Raw genomic sequence first — 22,149 nt, 5'->3', positions numbered from 1 at the left:
TAGAAACATCCCACTTCTCTTTTCCTGTCTTACTCATGACCTTGAGAAACTTTCATAGGTCCTTGCATGCATACTCCCCAGGCCTTTTTCCTCCATCTCTTTTCTGTCTCCTCTGCCCCTCTCCCCAACGGTGTTCTGTTTCCTTTTGTTTTGTCCTCCATCTCTCTGTCAGCAGGTCCCGTCCATCAATACAGAACTGTCAGTCATTGGAGTGACAATTGGCAGCTGTCGATACAGTGTAGAGGGCCGCCAGTCTGTATATAGGCCTCAGCTCCTAAAATGCTATCAGCTGCCAATACATAAACACACACACACACACACACACACACACACACACACACACACACACACACACACACAAACCTTATTCTCTTTGCATCCTCATCACACTTGATCATCGCTGACGCAGGAAAATGTGGTTTGATAGCAACGAGATCAGATCAGATGAGGAAACAAAGAACCACCTTCTGACTATTCAATCTTTGCCAGCACAGACACATACAGACACACACATACACACACACACACACACACACACACACACACACAGACATTATGGTACTGATGAAGGTCTTTGACACAGACTAGAGTCACTGACACATGGCTCCCCCTACTGGAGACCTATAAGACCTTTGGCAATGACATTCCAGTCCCTGGTTACATTGTAGCACATTAACATTCATTAATTGATTCAATCATCCATCTATTCATTTAATCACTCCTCTCTCTCTTTGACATCCTTTCATCCCTCACTTGATCAAACTTTTCCTTCTTTTCTTCCTGCAGTCTTCTCTTATTCATTAAGTTGCCAAACTTGTACCCTTACTGCTCATTTCGACACTTTTGTTGTTTCCAACCTTTCCCTCCATTCTCCTTTATATTTCCTTATTCTTTTTTCATAACCCTAATGCCCTTTGATGTTAAATCAAAGTCTCTTCCTAGTTCAGGTGTAAGACCTGAAAATTGTGCAGTAAATCTTTCTATGTGGTAGATTCTCTTTGGACCTGTATGTACAATTTTTAACAGATGCCAGTTGTGACTGAGAGTCCTCCTTTAAAAAGGATCATGCTTGTTTGGTCAACATCACCATTCTATCCATTATGATAACATTGTATTCACCAAAATAAACATTGAGATCTGGGATTCCATTTGCCTGTGGGTGTGTTTAAAACCTGTATGGTCCCTTGGACCACCTGTGTTTCTTGCTTCATTGTACTTCTTTTATTCATATTTTTCTAGATTTCAACAAATTAAATGTTGAGTACAAAGTTATTATTGAGGTCAGATTACCCTAAATTTTAATTTAAAAGGATAGTTTGCAGATTTCCAACCAGCTTTGCATGATAACAGTGTGGATAGTATTTGCAGATACACTATGGTAAACTTCCCTCCATCTAACCAATACCCAGATCTCTCTGCTCCTCTCTCAGCTCAAATACTCTAGATGACGCAGTTTGTCTGTAATATAGAAATCATCAACAAGAAGTGGGGACCATACTGTTTGCTGTATTGTAAAAAAGTAGGCTGAAAACAATGAGATCAAACGATAAAAGTAAGCAGCACTGATCAAATAAGAGCAAAGATTCTGTTAATGCATTGCTTATTTCTTGCCTAAAATGTTTCCAAAAACATATTTTGGGTCACTGTTTAACTGTAATTCGAGGTGACTTGTTACCAGCTGGCAACAACATTGTTTCCTGTATCAAAATGGCCACGCTTGCATTACATCACTCATCAGTGGGGGCAGTTATTGGTCCAGTACAGTGCATTGCATTCTGGTAGTTGCAGGTTTTCTACCTCTTGAGCAAAAGCAAATACCACAGCCTTTTTCCTCTGTTTTCTCTTATCATCTAACCAGTTTTAAACGTATTTGCTTCTTTCTGCTGCACAGACAGTTTTATGAAAAGACCCTCTTTCCAGCAGGAAAATAGTAATTTCAGACCACTGATCACAATTAATATATGTCTTTTCACACCACTCCTTTTCTGTTGCTGCCTAAGACATGAATAAGAAGATCCGAGTGCCGCAGAGCCACATAGAAACAAACAGAACAGAGAACAGAGCAGACGAAAAGAATATACTGACAGGAACTGGGAGGGGACATGCCTGTCTGTCTGCTTTCTCCCCTTTACGCACATGGCGTCCATCCGTATGAGAAATGTGATTACAAATGAGAGTGTGAGTGAGAGAGTGGAGTGCCACAGCTGGCATGGCATCTGGCTTGGCATATCGCTGCCCGGCCTCGCCCGCTGCCTGTGCGCTCTAATGTGGCTGTCGACAAGCCCATTAAGAAGCCATTACTAAATGCTCTGTCTCTGCTCCTCTTCCACGCCTTATAGCACAGGCCCGGGGGAATGCCAGCAACACGGAGAGGGAGAAAAGAAGAGTGAAGAGGCAGATGGAAAGAAAGAAAGTAAGAGCAGGGGGAAAAGAGAATGAAGCCAGCTAAGTTTGTGTTAGATAGATTTAATTTTAAAAAACGCATGTCCTGTGCCAGTCAAACAGCGATGGAGAGTAGAGACTGTGAACTCACTTTATACTTCATCATCAAAACAGTCAACTATGTGACAAAGTCCTGCCTGAGGGCTTGGCAGGAGGAAGTGTTGTGAAGTCTTCACTTCCAAAGTTCAGCGCTGGTCTAAATAATTTAGATTCTACTTTTATATTAGTCTTTCAAAAGGTTTCAGAATATTAAAAAAAAATGGTACATTGTGGAAGAAACTGTTTTCTTTTAGAGATAAAACAATTAGCTGATTCACAGAAAATTAATTTGCAACAATTTCAATAATCAAATACCTGTCTTTAACAAAAACACCTCACTGGTTTCAACTTATCAAATGTGAACATTTCACTGCTTGCTGCTTAGTCCTTGTTGATTTGGGTTTTGGATTGTTGTTCAGCATCACAGTTTTTTCGCAAATAACCACGGCCACCGACTTTAAGGTAACAACTCTCATTACGACTACTTCACACTCAGCTGCAAACCACCCCAGTGCATGCTGGAGGTCACGGTCTGATGAAGCCTACAGAACCAAATCATCTGCAAAGAAAGAGATGCAACTCTGAGGGTCACATACCAGACACTCTTATCCCCAGCTGTAACTTCAGATCCAGTCCATAAATATCACAGAATCCGTGACAGGGGACAACCTCACGGCCAACACCCACAGTAATCAATAACAATAAATAAATAAATACAATAATAAATACAATAAGCAATATTTATTTGTACTTTTCTTAATATTCTCAGTATTGGAGGAGGTGTGTCACACAATGCCCTCTGTCTTGGAGTGCAGATGAACACACTTATCAAAGACAGTGTAGGTCGCAAACACTGTCTTGAGTGGCTAGAAAGGAGGAGAGGCAAGGCAGAGAGGGACACAAGGAGGAGGGATGGAGACAAAAAAAAAATAAAATTGACAAAATAAGGAGTGTTAAAGCAGTTTCACCCTTATTTAGTTAAAATGCCAAGGTTCCCAAATGAGTCAAAAAAATGTTAAAACAAAACAGTGGTCACCCACTTGAAAGGTGGAATGTGTCCTTTTTCATTTTTCTTTCATTTAAGAAATATCTCACGTGCAATCCAGTCACAGCCCCAAGACAATTAGGGAATGGACTTAAAGAAGACTGTGTGTTTTATTTACTTTTATTCAGGGGTTGTGCATCTCAGGTTCTAGATATGTATCTGGACACATACTGAATAATTACTGCAATCTGACAGGTCATTAAGATTTACAGTCAGGATGCAATGTGCTGTAGTATGATATGATGGCATTTGGTTAGGGGCAACAAGGCAAAAATGGCTTTAAGTGGAGTTTGGTCATATACTTCTGAGCAAAAGTAACGTCCAATGAAAACGGCTGAAGAACACAAGGCTGCCATGATAGTTTTCTGGCTTTCATAAATGGGGATGAAGGGCTACATCCATCTATTATGATTCACTAATACACTCACCAAGACCATGAGCAGCTTCCTGCAGTGTGTGTGTGTGTGTGTGTGTGTGTGTGTGTGTGTGTGTGTGTGTGTGTGTGTGTAGCAGTGAATTGCTCTTTTCATGAATGACTGTGACAGGTTTCTCATCAGGCCCTGAAGCCTCTGCGCAGTAAGAGACTATGTACAGCACAGCCCCCCAAACAGCAAACACACACACACGCATATGAATGTATGCTCCACCGGGTGATGTTGTAAAATAGAGAGTTTTCTGTAAAACTACAGAGAACTGGAGACATAGTCAGTACCACACATGAGTGTGTGTGCTTGTGTGAGTTTGTGCTTCTGCACCGGCTGCTGGAACTAAGCGGGGCTCTTAATCACGGTTGTAACGGGCAACATTACCGGCAGCGGCAGCAGGCTAATGATGAATGCCCGAGTCTCCGTGCAAACCCTGACCTCCTTTTCTGCTGCGATGCACAAAAAGCTCGAGCTCTCTCACCAAAATACACACACATACACATGCATTTGTGTACACACACACGCATAAGTTTGCATCAACGCATACATTTTGACGAATAAAAACTGCAGAGGTGATAGTACATGGATAAAAATGCTTACGCACACACAGAAACACACAGGAGCACACTTTGTTATTTCTGTGTTTCTGAGCCCACTTTAAAACCAGCCTGGGTGCTCGGGGGATGTACTGTGCTGGTGTGTGGGTATGTGTGTAATGATACAACCTGTTCTCAAATTTGCCCTTTTAACCATTCACTTAGATTACCTAGAGAGCAGAAAAAAATCTGAAACATATCTTAAGCTCGGCAATGAACACAGCCAGTGAAAAATTTTGAAGTAAATGAGAGAAAGCGAGGGAGACGGGAGAGAGAGGAGTATTAAATGAAATGTAAATGAGAGAGAAAGAGCCGGAGAAACAGAAATAAAAGAGAGAAAGAGAGATCAGAACATGAGAGAGACAGATGGTAAAAAAAAAGAAGTAAATGAGAGAGATTTTGCAACAGAGGGAGTGAGTAGTTATAAACGAGTGTAAAGTTTTGATGAAGGACAAACTAATGTCAGGGACTGGGGCGGTTCGGGCTTCCTGCTCCCCGGCTACCACATGTGATCCTGCCTGTCACTCACACTCCATCGCCATGACAATCATCGTAATGCCGATGCCTGGGGGCGGGGACAAGCCTGTCCTTGTAACAAACAGAACCCCTCCGTGATCTGACGCCAACGACTGCGGAGATCTCACAACACACACACACACACACACACAAACACACACACACACAAAAAGAACCAGCACACTGTCATGCCACACCAATAGAAACACTTGCACATAAAAGTTGAAGCAAATTCCAGTCTAAATTCAGCTACATTTTTCAGTAACAATGATGTGATGTGATGTGATGTGATGTGATGTGTTACTGTCACAGTGTCCAGAGCATGCTGCATGTTTTGTGAAACACATTCATTGTGTAAAATGGAGCATGTGGTTGCATGTGCATCTGTATGCATGAGGGTGTGTGCTTATGCATGTATTCACTGTATGCATTGATACACTGCATGTTAGTTTATGATTGGTGTGTTCACATATCATTTGTGTGTGTGACAGAGGAGTGAGAGAGAGATAGAGGGATGGAATGTGAGTGTGTGTGAATGTGTGTGAGTGTGTGTGTGTCTGTGCGTGTGTGCTAGCCATGGGGTAGGGACCAGGGACTTGTCAAGCTGAGGAAAAGATGGCAAACTGGATGGTGATGCCAGCCCTGTGTGACAGCTCCTTCACACACATACGCACACGCTAACACGCACACACATACACACATGCTGTAACCCCCCCAAACCTACCCTAGCCCACACTTCAGAGCTGTGAAAGCTGGGACGCAGAAAGAAAACGAGACTGGTAGAACCTCCTTTTAACTGGAGGCTGATATGTGTGTGTGTGTGTGTGTGTGTGTGTGTGCGCGCACGCGTTTATGTGTGGGAGGTGGTGGGCTGGCGGGGACGGAGGGAGGGAGAGAGGGGGTTCAAAGTGTCACATCAATTTGTGGCTGTGCTGTTTCTGAAAGAGGCTAACCCCACTGCCACTTAAGCTTAGCACAACAGTGAACAGCATACTGGCAGACACGACACATATACATACAGTACACACACACTCACACTCACACACACACACACACACACACACACACACACACACACACACACAAAACATATCTGCACATATGCAGAAATGCAGGAACATGGTTATAAAGTTTCTACAGTCGTGAAATTCCAAATCTTGGGGCTGGGTGTAGTTCAAAAACTTAAAATACCAGTATCAATAACAGCACCCGTAAAGTGATACAGATACCAATAGAGTACTTCATTTGATATATTTTTTTCTACTTTATTCAATACATATCATGTTAATGGAAGCATTCAGTTGTGTGAAATGCTACAAGACACCACAGTCTAAAGCCATACTTTTGGACATTTTGGTGGCATCTTGGCATGCTTCAAAAACCCAACACTTGATAAAGTATGTTGGCTGAGGAGTGCTTCTTCATATATGCAAGTATCAAAAACAGGTATTCTTTGGATTTAAGGACATATGTGACCAAAAAGGGGGGATAGGTTCAACTTATTTGCCTTAAAAAAACTAAAATTGAAACTTAATGTAACAGCATGTAAAAACAAGTGGCAGCTTACAGATATACCAAGGCTGATGTTAGGTGCCAGGCAATCTGATAACTGTCACAGGTGCAACTGATGAAGTGAGTGTGCACACAATCAGGTCAACCCCAACAAAGCACCAAGGTATTCAAAATCATTATCATCATCACAAGTAATCAATAACATCACATATTCACATAATTTAATACAGAACCAACCATATAAAGTGAACATATAATGGTACAGTGTACATGATTCCTTAGTGGCGATGCTTTGCTGGAGTCAATAACCTGTAATGAAAAGAGAGTATACTAGGGAGTGTAAGGAGATCAAGACACCGCACTCGACTTCACCAGACTTACCAGTCTTATCATTTTTTCTAGATCTGGGTAAAAAAAGGATTGAATGCAGGTATTGTTTTTCTGGAGAACTTTTTATACTATTTGGTACCGAGTTATTTCGGTCGATACCTTGAAGGTAAAGAGAGCAGTAAAACCTGCCCTAATGTGTACCTTTGACGTTTTGAATTGCTACAAAAAATCCAGTATCTCCGTTAGGTAAAAACAAAAAAAAAAAAACAAACACAAAACCAAAACCAAAACCTTTTATATCCATGCATATTGAAAAACATATACGCCGATATTGATATATCTGTGATCTGCTGATTTTACCAGCTGACCAATATATCAGTCCCACTCTTAAGATAACAACATTTACTGATAACATTTCTGGTCGTTTAACATACAAGATGACATCAAGGCTTGCGAAACGCAACGCCATGCAAGCAATCACTACAGAGGCTTCAATGCATTTAAAGACTGATTCCAACATCCTCTCACATCTGCACCCACACATTGTTGAACTAAATGTCATTTTCTGCAAGTCCATCAAAGCATTTTCCTGAAATAATATTTTGGGTGGATGCTCCATTGTGCCTCTGAGCCCAGAGCACAGGCAGCCAGCTGAGGTGAGGTTGCTGGTTAGAAGCTCCCAGGGGTGACCTGGCCCGGGCCCCAGACCACTTTAACCACTCGTCTCCATTAACAGGCTCCCAGATATCATTATGCTCCCTGGGGACCAGGCGTGCTCTAACCAACCATTTACCCTCTCCCTCTCTCCTCTATTTCTCCCTCTCATCTCTCCCTCTCTCTGCCATGATGTTACTCAATGAAAAAAGACAGCAGGGAGAAAAAATATGAGATTGATTTATTTGCTTCAGTGTTCTTTGGGATAGAGTCCTCTCCCTCTCTTTCTCTCTCCTATTTCTCCCTCTCTTTCTCTGCAAACTGAAACCAATTAGCGAGCAGAGCACTTGTAGCGGGGAATGTAGGGCAAGCGAGGAGTAATAAAAAAGTATTGACTTTTCTGTGACTGTACGCGGCGTGAAAGGGGTGCCGCGGCCTTGTCCGACATGAAAGGAGCTCCATTAATTTCACTTATTTCACCCAGGCCCCTGTCAGGAGGCCCTAATGCGTCCCAGGCGCACTTCTCACATGCAGACACTTAGACAGCGCAACGCAGCTCGAGCCTGGTTACCAAATGAGTTTACATTATATATCAGAGCAAGAGAGAAAGAGGGGAGCGCAAGAGAAAGGAGTAATTTCTAATTCCCTGGTTGAGACACAAAGCGAGACCTTTCATACGTGGCTAATTTTGCCCCAGCCTCACCTCCTCATCCTCCTCTTGCCATGCTTTCTCTCTCTTGTGTTCATGTAATCATGTAAAGGCCACAGTTTAAGAAAAATGACCTCCAGTACCAAAACAGGACCACAACATATCAGCCTGAGGATAAGATAGTAGTTATGATACTTTGGTTAAGATTTCTTAGTGAACACTAAGTCCACCAAATAAAAAGTAAAGCAAAGCAAAAGCAGACAACATATATGTTGGCATTAGATTAGACAAATTAGACAACTCAGTCCTCCTTGATTATACGTTTCAAACAGAAAGGCAGCAAACTGGTGAAATTTGCTAAATGGAAGTATAAAAGGGGCTCTTGATTCAGTTTGTAGGAAGAGACTTTACCCTGTCTAACCAAGTCAGCAACCTGCTACTTTTTGCTTTACCATTTGCCCAAAACAAACGATAAAAAAGCAAAAATCTCAGCAAACAGTTTGGCAACACTCTATTGTCTTGTCAAACCGCTTGCATGTTTTCTTCTAAAAACACACTTTGTCATTTGTGCCATTCAAAATCCATATCTAGCTCTGCATAATACTTTTTTTTAAACATTTCTCATGGTTTTACTGTAGTTCTTTTGAAGTATTTCTAAACCAGTTAGAAATGAGAGGCCCCGTGAATCTTCTCATCTGGCTCTTAAAGTTGGCCTACTCTTAGCAGGTAAATTCCATTTACCTGTAATTTTAGCATCACTGTGTGTGTGTGTGTGTGTGTGTGTGTGTGTGTGTGTGTGTGTATGTATGTACGCACGTGTTTGCATGTGCACCCATTCTTGTGTGTGTATGCCAGAGATAGATGCACCCCATGAGCATCTGTGTAGGTGTATGTGTGTGCGAAAAAGAGCGAAGAGTGAGAGGCTATCTGCAGACAGAAACTAATCAGTGTGTGTGAGATAAGAAAGCAGCCTTTATGGTGTATGGTAATCAGCCCCCCCTCGGCCTGCCACCGCCATGCATAATCACCACGACTTATTCACATGATTGATGAAATATGCGTCTGTGAAATCCGAGCTGCTTTTGTTATCATCCTGTTTTTTTCCCCTCTCCCCCCCCTCTCTTTCCTTTTCTCTCAATCTTTTTTTTGTCTTGTTCAACCTCTCTGTCTCTCTAAACATCTCTCCCCTGCTCTGCAGTGGTCAAAGCTGCTCTGGACCATGTACAAACAAGAAATTACACACACAGCATGGGGTCCCTCTTGAAACTATGTACATGCACACACACACACACACACACACACGCTCCGACTCTACATACTTTTGTCTCATAAGGTAGTAATATGATGCATGAGAAAATCGTCTGAAGAGGAATATGAAGGAAGAGGGGGAAAAAGAAAAGATAAGGGTAAGAGGAACAAGTAAACGAGAAGACACATTAATTGATCTGTCCTGCAGAGAAGTGCTGCCTGGATTAGAAAGGGATGAGAGGACAGAGAGAGAGATGGAGTGATAGATGGAATTAGATGGATAGATGCTTCAGAGAGCTCTTGTCATTGACACTCAATCGCATTAATCAGGGAACGGATGCAGAATTCCCAACTAACGCAACATGAAGAAACAAAGAAACCATTTAAACAAAAAGCAGCAGCAAGTGCACACGAGGACACAACTACTGACAGAATGAGCAGCTACAGCTGAAATGTGTCCATACAGTGACCAAAAGTAATAAATGAAAGTAATGAAAAGGAAAACACTCTCATGCACTAATCACTACAATTCAAATATTTTGCCTTTACCAGAATTACTTGAAAAAATAACAACTCGTCCGAACTGACCTCAGTGCCTTGAGATGTCTTGTAAGATTTATAGAATTCTTACCAGCTATGAAACACTACCATGTTCTTTCCACAGCACTAGAAGTGAGGCAGCTCTAAATATTAGGCTGTGTTTTACCTACCAAACACTATCTTTGCCTGCATGCATTTTATCTCGACCCTTCAACATTAGTCAGTTTCTGAAAAAGCCCAAGCAATTTTGCCGTTGACAGGAAGAAGACTTGGATGCAGGAGAAATATACAGCATGAATGAGTGTAATAATATGTTTTAAAAAAAGTATTAATCCCTTTTCATCACTTCAGCTTGAATATCATGTTTAATTATATATTCTTTGTGTATTTTTTTCTTGTGAGCACATTTAGTCAATTTTTGTGCAGAGTACACTTCTCTGCTCAGGTTCAGCTCTACCTCCTAGAGCAGTGGTTCCCAACTGGTGGGTCACGGGTCCATTCTGAATGGACAAGTGTAAAAAAAAACACCTTATTTCAAAGTACAGTGGATGTCTGACACAGAGCTTTTATTTTGAAGTGCCATTTCTGTTTATTCTTGCAAAATGTTTTATTTCATTGTTATAAGCCAACCGGTTTTACATTTAGTGAAATAAAATTGAATAGGTGGTTATTTATCTAATGTGTGGACCTCGAAATTATGACAAGGGAGAAATCTGGACCCTGTGACTGGACCAGGTGGGAGCCACTGTCCTAGAGAGTCTGCTGGGTGTAACAGACCACTAGAACTCATAAAAGAGGGTAAGCATGAAGAACTTTTGCTTCAGTGTAATTTAGCATCATCTGGCAAGGTGCGGGGCTGTCCACGGTAGTGTAAATTATGTGAAAGGCGCAGTTTTACTGTTTACAAGGTGATCACTGTGACAAAAAATAAAGTGCTAACTTTCCAAAGTTGTAAAACCCTACATGTTAGTATTATAAACCTCTGTGCAATGTTTTGTTGTCTGAAAAGCCTTTAAACAGAAAGATGCAATAACCAGCTTTCCTGGGTCATATTTCATTGTCTTATCGATGCCTCTCTCCCACCAGTGCAGCCCCTTGCGTTGTTTTAATGCTGGATTGCTTTCTGTCTTAACGTGCACTTAAACGGGTAAAAAAGCTTTGCTCCAGGACATGTATGTTTTTTGTTAAGGTACAGTGTAAGCTAGTCCTAGGAAAGACAAATCTTGGGAAGAGAGCTAGGACTAGGACTGATTTGGGTTGAGAGTACGCACTGGGGGAAGGTGGGGGCTGAGACTGAGGATAAGATTAAGACTGGGGCTGGGGCTGGTGAATTAAGGCCCCCAGCCTCGGGGTGCTATTACACATCTATAATGAGAAACGGAGAAGAGGGGGGCTTGTCTTTGCACCTCAGCACACCTTAGATTAAATATGCACAATTCCCATGCAAAATGGGCCAGGAACAGCCAGGACCAGCATTGCTGTCTAATCCCCTGTGCTGGAGTTGTTTCAGCCAGGGTTAACAGGCTCATCAGTCAACACAGACTGCTTAGCACAGGACATCAAGGCCATTTGCAGGTTTAAGTGTTTGTGATTGCTTCCCTTTTCAGATATCACCGGCACCCCAGCCCCCCGCTCATGCTCCCTGTTCTGGCTAGTGAGCATATGAGCCTGCAATAAGACACACACAGGCATGCACATATATCAACCATCTAATAGCATAGGTAAAGGTGTGGCTTTCACATAAACATCAGGCTGCCTACCAAGTGTACAAAAGAAAAAATATGTAAATCAAAAACACATTGGAAAAACCCACAATGGCACTGCTTGTATCACCAAAACACTTCTTTCATCTGAGAGAAAGCAGACTGATGGACAGACCATGAGGGGATTCCTCAGGAGAAGCAGAACATGCAAAATGTAAGAGGAAACAGGAAACCTAAGAGAATCAAAACACATCTTCTCCATGCTATTAAAAAATGTATTCTATTGCTTTTTTGAATACAAAACACACATGTAAGTCTATGTATCCTGTCTGCTGCATCCTCCATGTCCGTCTACACCATAGTTTCATTCTAACCATTTGCATTTCACAGCCTGGGTTGACTTCTATCACCAACACACTGCTGTATGAGAGCACTGTCATGTTCCTCAAGTATGTCTGTGTGTGTGTATGTGTGTATGTGTGTGTGTGTGTGTGTGTGTGTGTGTGTGTGTGTGTGTGTGTGTTTCTGCGTGCGTGAATTGTGCACTCAGCTATTTGATAGCACACGCAACAACCATAAATAGTTTGCACGAAAAGAGGTGGGGGGTGGGGAGGTGGTGTGGGGGGCAGAAAAAAAAGAAGTTGCAGCTAGGTACTGCAGATGAAGACGACAGAGAAAAAGAGAACAAGAGTGAAAATAAACAAGACAGCAAGGGAAAGAAAGAGTGATGGCTGGAGATGGAGATAGAGAGAGGCAGTGATTATACCACACTACATACAGTATGGTTCAGTGGAGCATATCTGCACAGGGACAGGCAGTCCATTAAAAGCACAGACATCCTTATCCTGCTTGTCTGCCTGCTTTCTCTTACATCCATGTATACATGGAGGGGAAACTATATAAATAAACTTGAAAGCAATCTCCCATCTAGGCTTTGCCTCAGAATAAGCATGATGATGATGCATTTCATACAGTAGGTGTATTTTGTTTTCCTTTTTTTGTCTGAATGAAACGAATGCTATCTATTAGTATTAATTAAAAATAGGTTATTAATCTTATTTAAATTAGGCATTTTATTGTGTTTCCCTCAATAATGCCTTTGCTGAAATCTTTACCTAAGTATTAAATCTTTCCATTTTAATGCAACATACTTATACTTTTTACAGCGTTGCACTGCATTCTACACTGTTAGTGGCTGTGTTGTTTTACTGCTTGTGTATAGTGCAACAAAAATAGTTTCACATTGATTGACTTTCTTTCTAATACTTAAATATGGTATATCTAAACTGCATAATTTCTTGCTGAATTCTAGGACTTGAGTTTTACTAACAATATGCTGTAATTTAAGGACTAAACCCTCGCTGAATGACAGATTTTATTTACTTTTTTATTTGTTTGGCACTTCCACTTAGCTTAAATTATTTAAAATAGTAGTATAAGACTTTTTAAAGGTTTATGTTAGGGCTGGAAAAAATGAAATATAACAATATTTTTTACCAAAAACCTTGATACCCACAGTATATTGCAACAATATAGTAGGGTTGAATATGGTGCTTTTAAAAAAATATTTACACAATGAGATTTTGAATTCGTAATCATCAGTAACTAAATGGGTAAAGGCAAATAACAGAACAGTTAGAACAGTTGGAAAAGTTCAGAAAATTACATCTCTTCACTGTACTCCAGCTTTCAAAACCAGAAAAAGACAACAATTAGAATGTCTAAAATTTAAGACGATATCTTGTCTCATAACCCAATATTGACAGAACATTGAAATATTGCCTGGCCCAAGTACATGTGTGCTTTTTTGAAAATAATATTGTTAGCTTATTGATTTTATTTTCAGACTTGTTGTGAAAATGTCTTCATTTACAGTAAGTCACAAGGTTGCATTCAGGCCTAAAGAAACATATCTGAACCCACAAATTATGATATATTGCCAATGCCACATTATTTATTAGTTTTAAACAGGAGCTTGACATAAATTCATTCGATTAAGTTAAAAAATTGGCCTGAAGTGACCCGAGTTAATCTGGTCAAGTCGGGTCCAACAGCTCTGAACATAAATAATAAAGTCTAATGTCATTCATTCTCTTAAGTCACACCAAAATATGATTGCTAATCATTTAATTGAGACTGTCCATTTAATATCATGCTGTGTGCACTCGGCCCTCATCGTTACTCTGTATGCAGGTCTCGCAGTGCAAAATGCCACCGTAATGGAAGCAAAGTGTTGGGTTAATTGATAAATCTGAGGTCCTGAGTAGGAAGGAGTGTGGCAGGGGGAATGTTTTACGGCTGTGCAAATGAAGGGGCTGCAGAGTTTTACACACACCGTAAAATGGTTATGGAGAATTAGCGTTCTTTCTTTCTCACCGCTGTAACCTGGACACTAATGCAGCAGAGCTGAAGAGATGGATTGACGTGATAACACAAGAAATACATACACAGACAGACGCACATAAGAGGCAGGCACATATGAGTTCATGCATTTGCTGCCCCACCTTATTCCATTGTCTCTGCTTGTGGCTTATTTCGGTTTAGGTATTAATTGCTGATGAATACTGTTCCCATTGAAGAGATCCCTCATACATCAGCTGTATGCATCATGGTGATACATTATGGCTAAGGCCATTAACAGTGAGCAACTGTATGTGTGTATGTGTGTAGACACACTTTTCCTGTCCACGTTGCCTGAAGCTTTGCACCCACTATACGATGATAACAATAAAGCTAAACTGGAGCATCTGGGACGAGAGTTTATTGTGGTGAGAGGAGGTAACGAGGACAATGCTGTTGCAACATTGAAGTGTATGTGTGGGCAGGCTATCAGCAATGGTCTGTGCATGTATTCATGTGTGTGCATGTGATTGTATATGTCCATGTGTTCAGGAATGCTGGGGTGAATGTGAAAATGTGTGTTCTGGTGTGTACCAATGTGGGTTGGTTCTGATCAGATGCTAGCTTTAGAAAGTTGTGACGCGTGTCAGTCTAATGCGAGGGGAAGGAAAGGCTTGGAGCGCAGACAGACACAGACGTGACCACTCACTGTAGTGTACTTGATTAGCACGTAGCCTCCTAATTAGTTTTCCTCTATGGTTACAGGCAGCACCGCCGGTGACATGGCTAATAACACAACCACAAAATTAGCATGGACAGAGAGGGCTTTCCCATATCTGCATATGAAATTAGTCATTGCTGGTGCATTTAGCTGGTGGAGAAGCTAAAAAATCTTTAAGTATATATCTTACAATGAATATTACAGTGCTAGCTGTATTAAATGTTCCAACTTGAACAGTCGGACGCACTCATTCACAGACCTAGCCTTTCCGAGCATTTCTTTGTCACAAACAATTCACAAAGTAATTCACATCCTTCCTATTTTAGTGAGAAAGGTGATTACTTTAATAAAAAAACTTTCCATATAGCCATTCAAACAAGTTTAGTGTTAGATCTGGTCTAGAGGATGGTTGCACATTCATTAAGATGGTGCACACTTAACCATGTGGGTCAACAACAAATGGAAGTTCAACCAGCATCGCCATGTTGGTATGACAGGGTTATTAGACAAAAACAATAGAGTTGGAGCTACATTTATCAAGAGAGCTCTGCATTTCAGGTTGGTGTTAAAATATGGTGCTTTGAGAGAGTTTCATCAGAGATGAGGGATGTAAATGAATAACAGACAGAGCTGCAGATTAGGGTCTGAGGTTAGAAAGTCGGTAAGGCAAGACAAGAGCACAAAGGAGCTGGGGAAAGGGCAACCCTTACTAGCCCGTCTTGTCCTAAGTTGGGGCCATTCAGTTCCTGGAGAGGCTGGGACGAACATCTGTGTGATTATGTGTGGATGTGTGTTTCCTGACAGTCTGGGCTACATTTGCATTGATAGATTTTCTTACTGTGACACAGATGGCTAAGGTAAATAAAGGCCCAGGAGTCATGGGCTATTTCTAGGGCTTGGTTTGTATTGGGGATGCTGTGTGCATACTGCCAAGAGCTGTGATGGTCAAGCCGGAGAGCCGTGGTCTGAAACTAGGAAAAAAAAACTATGTTAATGATGAGGCTTCAGGCTGTGTAGAGGCTAAGGCAAGGCTTAGGGTGATGATTACAAACAGGGCTAGGTAATGTGGCAGAGGCTGGGTGAGAGGGCTGTGGTTAGGGTTTGAAAATAATTAGGAGCATGGCTGAATAACATAGCTAGATAATGTGGCTGGGGGGAGGCTGGCTGGGCACGGTATGAAGATGATGAGTACCAGGGTTGAGCTGTCCACTCCATTGGCCCTCTGAGCTGTGACAAGAAGCTCTGCTGGCTGCTGCTGTAGCTGGGGGTGATGCCAACGATAGGACTAATGCACTAATTACCACAGAGCGAGAGAAGAAAGAGAGGGTAAATAGAGGTAGAGAGAGATATGCAGAAAGATGAAGTGTCAGACGGGGAGACGAAAGGGGGGAAATCTGAGGTCTGATGAGCTCTGAGTGACAGAAGTATGACACGACTGGGCTGAGAGCAGGCACCGCTATCTTAATCATCAACTTCAACAACATCCTGCACAGTAGCAGCAGCAGCAGCAGCAGCAACAGCAGCAGTGTTGTCACAGAGAAAAGGAAGGTCAAGTTAAGCCAACATGTAAGATGCATGTCTGGATGCTTTGTATGTGTCTGTATGTCTCCATGTGTGCATGTGCACATGTGTGTGTGTTGCATATTTTTTAGGCAAGTGGCTGGTTGGAAGATGTCATTCTGCAGCATCCATCAGAGAGACATTTAGATGGGAGGACCTGCTATATTTATAATACGACACCCAGTTTAACACGTTAAAATCAGCCCCTTTGTCAGCACAATTCAATGACTTGTCACCCCAAAATACCACCCCTTTCCATCCAACAGCACTTAAACATAGTTCCATATTCAGTCAGCAATGAGTCTAAGAGAGAGACTGTATATGTAAGAAAAAAGAGTAACCACTTCAACATTTTCACTGGTCTCCATGATGCTTTCTACTGTTTGCTATCCTGATTTCCAGCCTGTCCAGGAAATCTGCTGCAGAACCACGTGCACAATGCTGGTCAACTGGCATACTGGGATAGCAGTGTATCGCCTATTTTTAATAAGTGCATTAAAAAAAACATGTATACTCATATTTATTTTGGTGGACAATGGGTATAATTTAAATGGTTAGCTTAATAAAATCTTCATTTACCACACAAGCTCAAACACAGACCTAAAGGCTTTCCATCAATTCTGTATTTTACAAATATAGCATAGATGCACTGAACAAATCTGATTACTCCCTCAGCTCCTGTTGTCAGCAGCAAGAGACCCTTTTCACTCACCCACTCCCCATACTTATTTATCTCCACTTCCTGGGGCCGTGTTAGTTCATTCCCCTGTCGCTGCTCTCTCTGTCTTCCCTTGCTCTTCTCTCTCTCTTGTTTCACTCCTCGTTTCCGGGCAATTGGGTCTGGGTGCTGGTGGTGGGGGGTAAGAGGTTGGGGTGGAGCTGCTGGGAACTTTGTGTGAGTGTGTGCGTATGTGTGTGTGTGTGTGTGTGTGTGAGTGCTGGGAAGTGAGCTAATAAAGGACGGTGATCCATGAAAGGCCTTGAGCAAAGACACAGTCAATTACCTAATGCCTGGACCAGACCGCAGGGCCCACGCACACACATTCTCTCTCTAACACACACACACACACACACACACACACACACACACACACACACACACACACACATGCATACACCTCATTTACGTATACATGAAGAGGGGGCAGTGGAGGGCATAACTGGGAATTGTGTGTATGTGTGTGGGTGGGTGTGCATATGCGTGTGATGGAGAGCGGCGATTTATTAAATTGCTGTCACTTTTGACAAATTTGTGCGACTCAAGTTGAAAGGGTTATGCTACACAGCATCTCTGTTTTTCCTCTTTTCTTTTGGAGGAGAATAATACCTTTTAGACCAAAACCCAGGTAACCCCACTGCCATCAGTCTGCATGAACTGACCAGTGTCGTCTGACCTGGCTTTGTGTCTCACACAGGTCTAGAGCAATTTGTGCAATCACTATAAAATAATAGAGGATTACAATAGATTCCCTCTGTTTTAACCAGAAATTTCACTCTTCACCATCACAAAGACTTTTGAATCTATCTGAATTGTTTGAATTTCACAATTGAAGTAACATATAAAAAAAAATCCCACACAATCATGTTGACTACTGCAACAACTTCTCTGAATTAAGTGAAACACAATAGACCTGTTAAAGATACAGCACATATATACACAGTCTTGCCTAATTGTGTGTTTTAGACATAATGTATTTGATTCATCTGTTTTTTGCTGAACAACGTTGATCATGTGCAGCACCAGTTTAAAATAAATGAGTCACATCTAGGTTTACCACATCTTCATTAACTGTGCGACACAAGGTCTTAAGTGTGGTTTTTCCCACCTTGATGAATTCTGTGTGTGTGGAAGCCAGGCAGAAAAGGATGCATTTATCAGCTATGCATCTCTGCACACATGATGACAAGGTGGGTGTGTGGTCTCCAAAGACAACTTAACTCAGTATATCTGCTTCATGGTAGGTATACTGATACTGTAATGATAGTAATGATAGTAAATATAATAATTATACTTTACTATACTACTGTGTTTGTGTTTATTGTTTTCAGCCTACCTCCTCTCGCGGTCAGCGTGCCATCTACTATCTGATGCTCTTGGTGAAGGCTGGCTGTGTAAAGGAATTGCTGCTGTGGCTCAGATGGGGAAGCATTCTTGCTGTTTCTCTGGTTGGCAAATGGCAAAAACAGCAACCATATCATATATCAAAAAGGTTGCAGTTCAGCTCTGTTTAGTCTTAAGTGAATATAAAACAGTGCTTAGATTAAGCATAAATCCATAATGCAGAAAATTAAGCTAATACAAAAACAACACAAAATACACTGACAGGAGACAGTGGAAAATTCAGATATCCAAGTTCCTTTAAAATATGTCTACTTTTTGATTGCAGTGGGAAAAAAGACTGAAGAAGTTGAAGTTGTAAGAAAACTAGGTGGTCTTATATTCTACTGTACCAGGAAAATTATTGTGTGAGACAGATCAAACAGAGGGTTAATAACAGTACTTCACACACACAACTGAGTAGATAAGCCTGAGAGTGGTAATGAGGTTGTAGCCAAGTGTTTCAGCACAGATGAAAACACTCATATAAATACATGCTTCCTTATTAAAACTAATACAAGCCTTGAAATAAAGTAGGGAGAAACTGTTTATAATGTACCCGGTCTAAAGCAGTCTTAAAATAATCTCCTGGTATACAACTATTGGTTTTCACAATAAAGATGTGTGCAGTTGCTACTTAATGAATAATGAATTTATTGCATGCCTGTGTCTGTTTTTAGTGCATACAAAATGCATGTGTCCTCTCATGTATGCCTTGGTGTGTATTAAAGAAATTAAAGAAAAAAAATGGCATTCTTCTGGGAAAGTTTTTACTAAACACTCTTGGTTAATGTTTTTGTGTGTGGCAGTGTATGAGAATGCTTTTGTAGTCTAATTGTGTGTGTGGGTGTGTATGTGCAGCATTCTCACAATGTGCCAGTAGGGAGTCTTATGGACTCGTGTTGTTGAAGCTGATTCTGGGCCTCCTCCAGGTGTGTGTAAGAGGTCTGCAGACGTAACGTCAGGTCAGGACAATGCACATGCTGCTCCCACACTTCCCCTGGCTCCCTGAACAGACCCTGGAATAATCACAACCACCAACACACACACAGAGACACACAAGAATCAGATAATGATCACTGTATCTTTCCGTTTCAGACCCCCGCCTCTTTCTTTCTGTGATCCCTCTCCCACAGGTAGTGATGGCTTACAGCTAAAACCAGAGGCCAATCCTCTTCATCTCTCCTCCTGTGACACAGAGACCAAGAGAGAAGCAGAGAGGGAGGGGGAAAAGTGAAGAAAATTATATCAGGTGAGAGAAAGTGGAGGAGACCAAGTATTCCAGAGTAACAGTGTGAGACACAGAGTGAGTAAGATGTCAAAAAGAGAGGAAAACATACACACTCAGCTGCATATCTACCAGTCCTTTCATTTATTGTGTTATTAGGATTTGTTTATACATGCCCAGGCAAAATCACCACAGCTTTGATGCCTTGGAAAAACAACCTACTAAAATAAAAGTTTAGACGTTCACATGCAGTATCTTGACTGGAGAAGACAGGGATCGAACTGCCGCTCTTCGTTTGCAAAGTACTGAGCATATAATAATAATAATAATAATAATAATAATAATAATAATAATAATAATAATACACTTTATTTATAAGCGCCTTTCTCAGCACTCAAGGACACTTTACAAAGATAAAACAATTACAATAAAACAACAGATAAAAGCTACACACAGTAAAAAATGGAACAATGCGATTACAGTTTTGAGTTTGGATTTGAAGAGAGGAAGAGAGTCAATGTTTTGGATGTCCAGTGGGAGAGCGTTCCAGAGTGAAAGCTCTGCTCCCCATGGTGCTGAGGCGGGCGGGGGTCACAGTGAGGTGGATGGAGGAGGAGGATCTAAGGAAGAGGAAGGAGATGGCGACGTGGAAGAGATCTGACAGGTAAGGAGGGGCGAGGTTGTGGTTGAGTGGATAAGTGAGACCTGGATTGTACTGTACAAGTTGATTGAGAGTTTGTGAAGCAATCTTTTGCTGTTGTTAAACAGAGTCCCTGGATTTCAAGTCATGAAAAATGTTTGCCTTTTTTGGATTCTCTGCTCAAGGAGGAGGCATACAGGAAAACAAAGCTTGCTTCACAAATTCAAAGTTACACATGGTAACTAATTAATATAAAAATTGTCATTTTGCAGTTAAAGTATTCCTTTAACTGCTTTTGGCAAGATTTAAGTATTATATAACGAAGGCATACGCTATATCGCAGATTAAATTCATTGTTGTTTTTGGTCTTTTATTTTCTTTTAGAGGAATGGTATCATTATCTTTAATTCCCTCCTAAACTTCTTGGAATATATGCCCTGTTTTCTCTCTAACGACTTCCACACAGATTTTTGGGACCAAATCTTAAATAAGTCAGTTAAACTTTTAACAGCTGTCTGTCAATTTTATTCCTTGTGCCTCCTCTTGACATTGTGGCTCCTACCCTGCAGTAATGGCTTTTTGATGTCTACTGACATATCAATGTTGCAAAGTCAGAGAAATGTTGTTTTTAGAAACAAATTTCCGTGCCATTCCCTGTCAAACCTCACATCCCCCCTTACACTGCCTTGAGACTTCATCATGATCATCACACTCTCACACTGAAGGCACTGAATACACTTGAAACAAATTTTCAGCAGCATGGTTACTGTCTTAACAAGTGATTTTAAAGTGACCCCACCGAAAATAAATCTAAAAAGGCTGTAGTGTAGTGTATATACACTCTTTTGTGAGAGTGACTTGTAAACTTTGTGTAGTGCAGATTAACTTAAATGTTGTTGCTTTGTTTGAGGTGACCTTCAGTTGTTGTTTGGTGTTAAAAAAGGAGGGAGGATGACGGGGGAGAGATAGAGGGAGGGACGGGGACCCTGTCCTTGCTCCTATCACCACGGGATCGGTGGCCTGGCCTGACCACTTCCACAGCCAGCACCTCAACCTTATCCATCACCACTAGATAGTTATCACACCAGGGAGGGAGGGGGTGGGGGTGTAGGGGGGAGTGCAAAAGAAAGAAAGGGGTACTTCCTGCACTAATCACAAACACATACACTCAAAACAGAGAAACAGAGAGGTGGGCAGAGACAGAGAGAAAGACAGACGTACATAAATATTCTGCCGTACATATAATGTGTTCTATTCATGTCAGAACCAAGAGACTTTCCTGACACCATTAATGAACTACAGCCTGTGTAAGTGTGTGTGTGTGTGTGTGCGCGCACACGTGTGTGCATGTGTGTTAAGTGCAGCTAATAAAATGAGACAGATCCACGCCTCATTTCTGCTCACTTATGTTTTACATTACTAGAAACTAATAATAGGAAAAGTGCTTTCCCATAAAAAGCTACAGAGCGTAAATAACACAAATGGTGAAATGGCTCCTCATCAGATAATCAACATACACACTCAAATGCATGCACACTAGTGTTGTCAATACCAATTTTAATACCACGGGGTAAAATTGTCATTGAGGGTATAGAGTTAAATTTTTTTACCGAAAGATAAACACACCAAAGCTATAACATGATAATGATGACAGCTCTTTTCTTGGTTAGTAGCAGAGAACAGCAGAATGACTGTAATGAACTTTAACAATACTGAGAAAGTGCAGGTGGTACCTGTATGTCAACTGCAGAAAATAAGCATTAAAACCATTTAAAATTGTAATTAAATAAATTCTAAAGAAAGAAGAGTCCAGTTGGATGCCAAGAAAATTTTTAGTTTTTGGTTTGTTATTTTGCTTTTCTC

The 22,149-nt window shown here is 41.2% G+C and overlaps 1 protein-coding gene across 4 annotated transcripts in view; it reads right to left on the bottom strand.

The window, feature by feature from the left end:
- The window catches only part of spata17 (spermatogenesis associated 17), a 90,655-nt gene that overhangs the window by 49,357 nt on the left and 19,149 nt on the right, over positions 1 to 22,149 (bottom strand). Inside the window, exons 8-10 of one of the 4 annotated variants that reach the window (XM_088079236.1) lie at positions 19,289 to 19,437; positions 18,375 to 18,483; positions 6,485 to 6,884 (exon numbers count right to left, since the gene is read on the bottom strand). In XM_088079236.1, the coding sequence (XP_087935362.1) occupies positions 18,402 to 18,483; positions 19,289 to 19,437 (231 nt within the window). In that variant the 3' untranslated portion in view covers positions 6,485 to 6,884; positions 18,375 to 18,401. Of the gene's footprint in view, positions 1 to 6,484; positions 6,885 to 15,149; positions 15,732 to 18,374; positions 18,484 to 19,288; positions 19,438 to 19,934; positions 20,267 to 22,149 lie in introns of those variants that run through there. The other 3 variants (XM_088079222.1, XM_042489571.2, XM_088079241.1) reach the window with 3 other exon arrangements.

Source organism: Plectropomus leopardus, chromosome 1, assembly GCF_026936395.1.
Source record: "Plectropomus leopardus strain MGB_pleo_1.0 chromosome 1, ASM2693639v1, whole genome shotgun sequence".
Classification (NCBI taxonomy): Eukaryota; Metazoa; Chordata; class Actinopteri; order Perciformes; family Serranidae; genus Plectropomus; species Plectropomus leopardus.
This window is presented reverse-complemented; position numbering and strand designations above follow the sequence as displayed.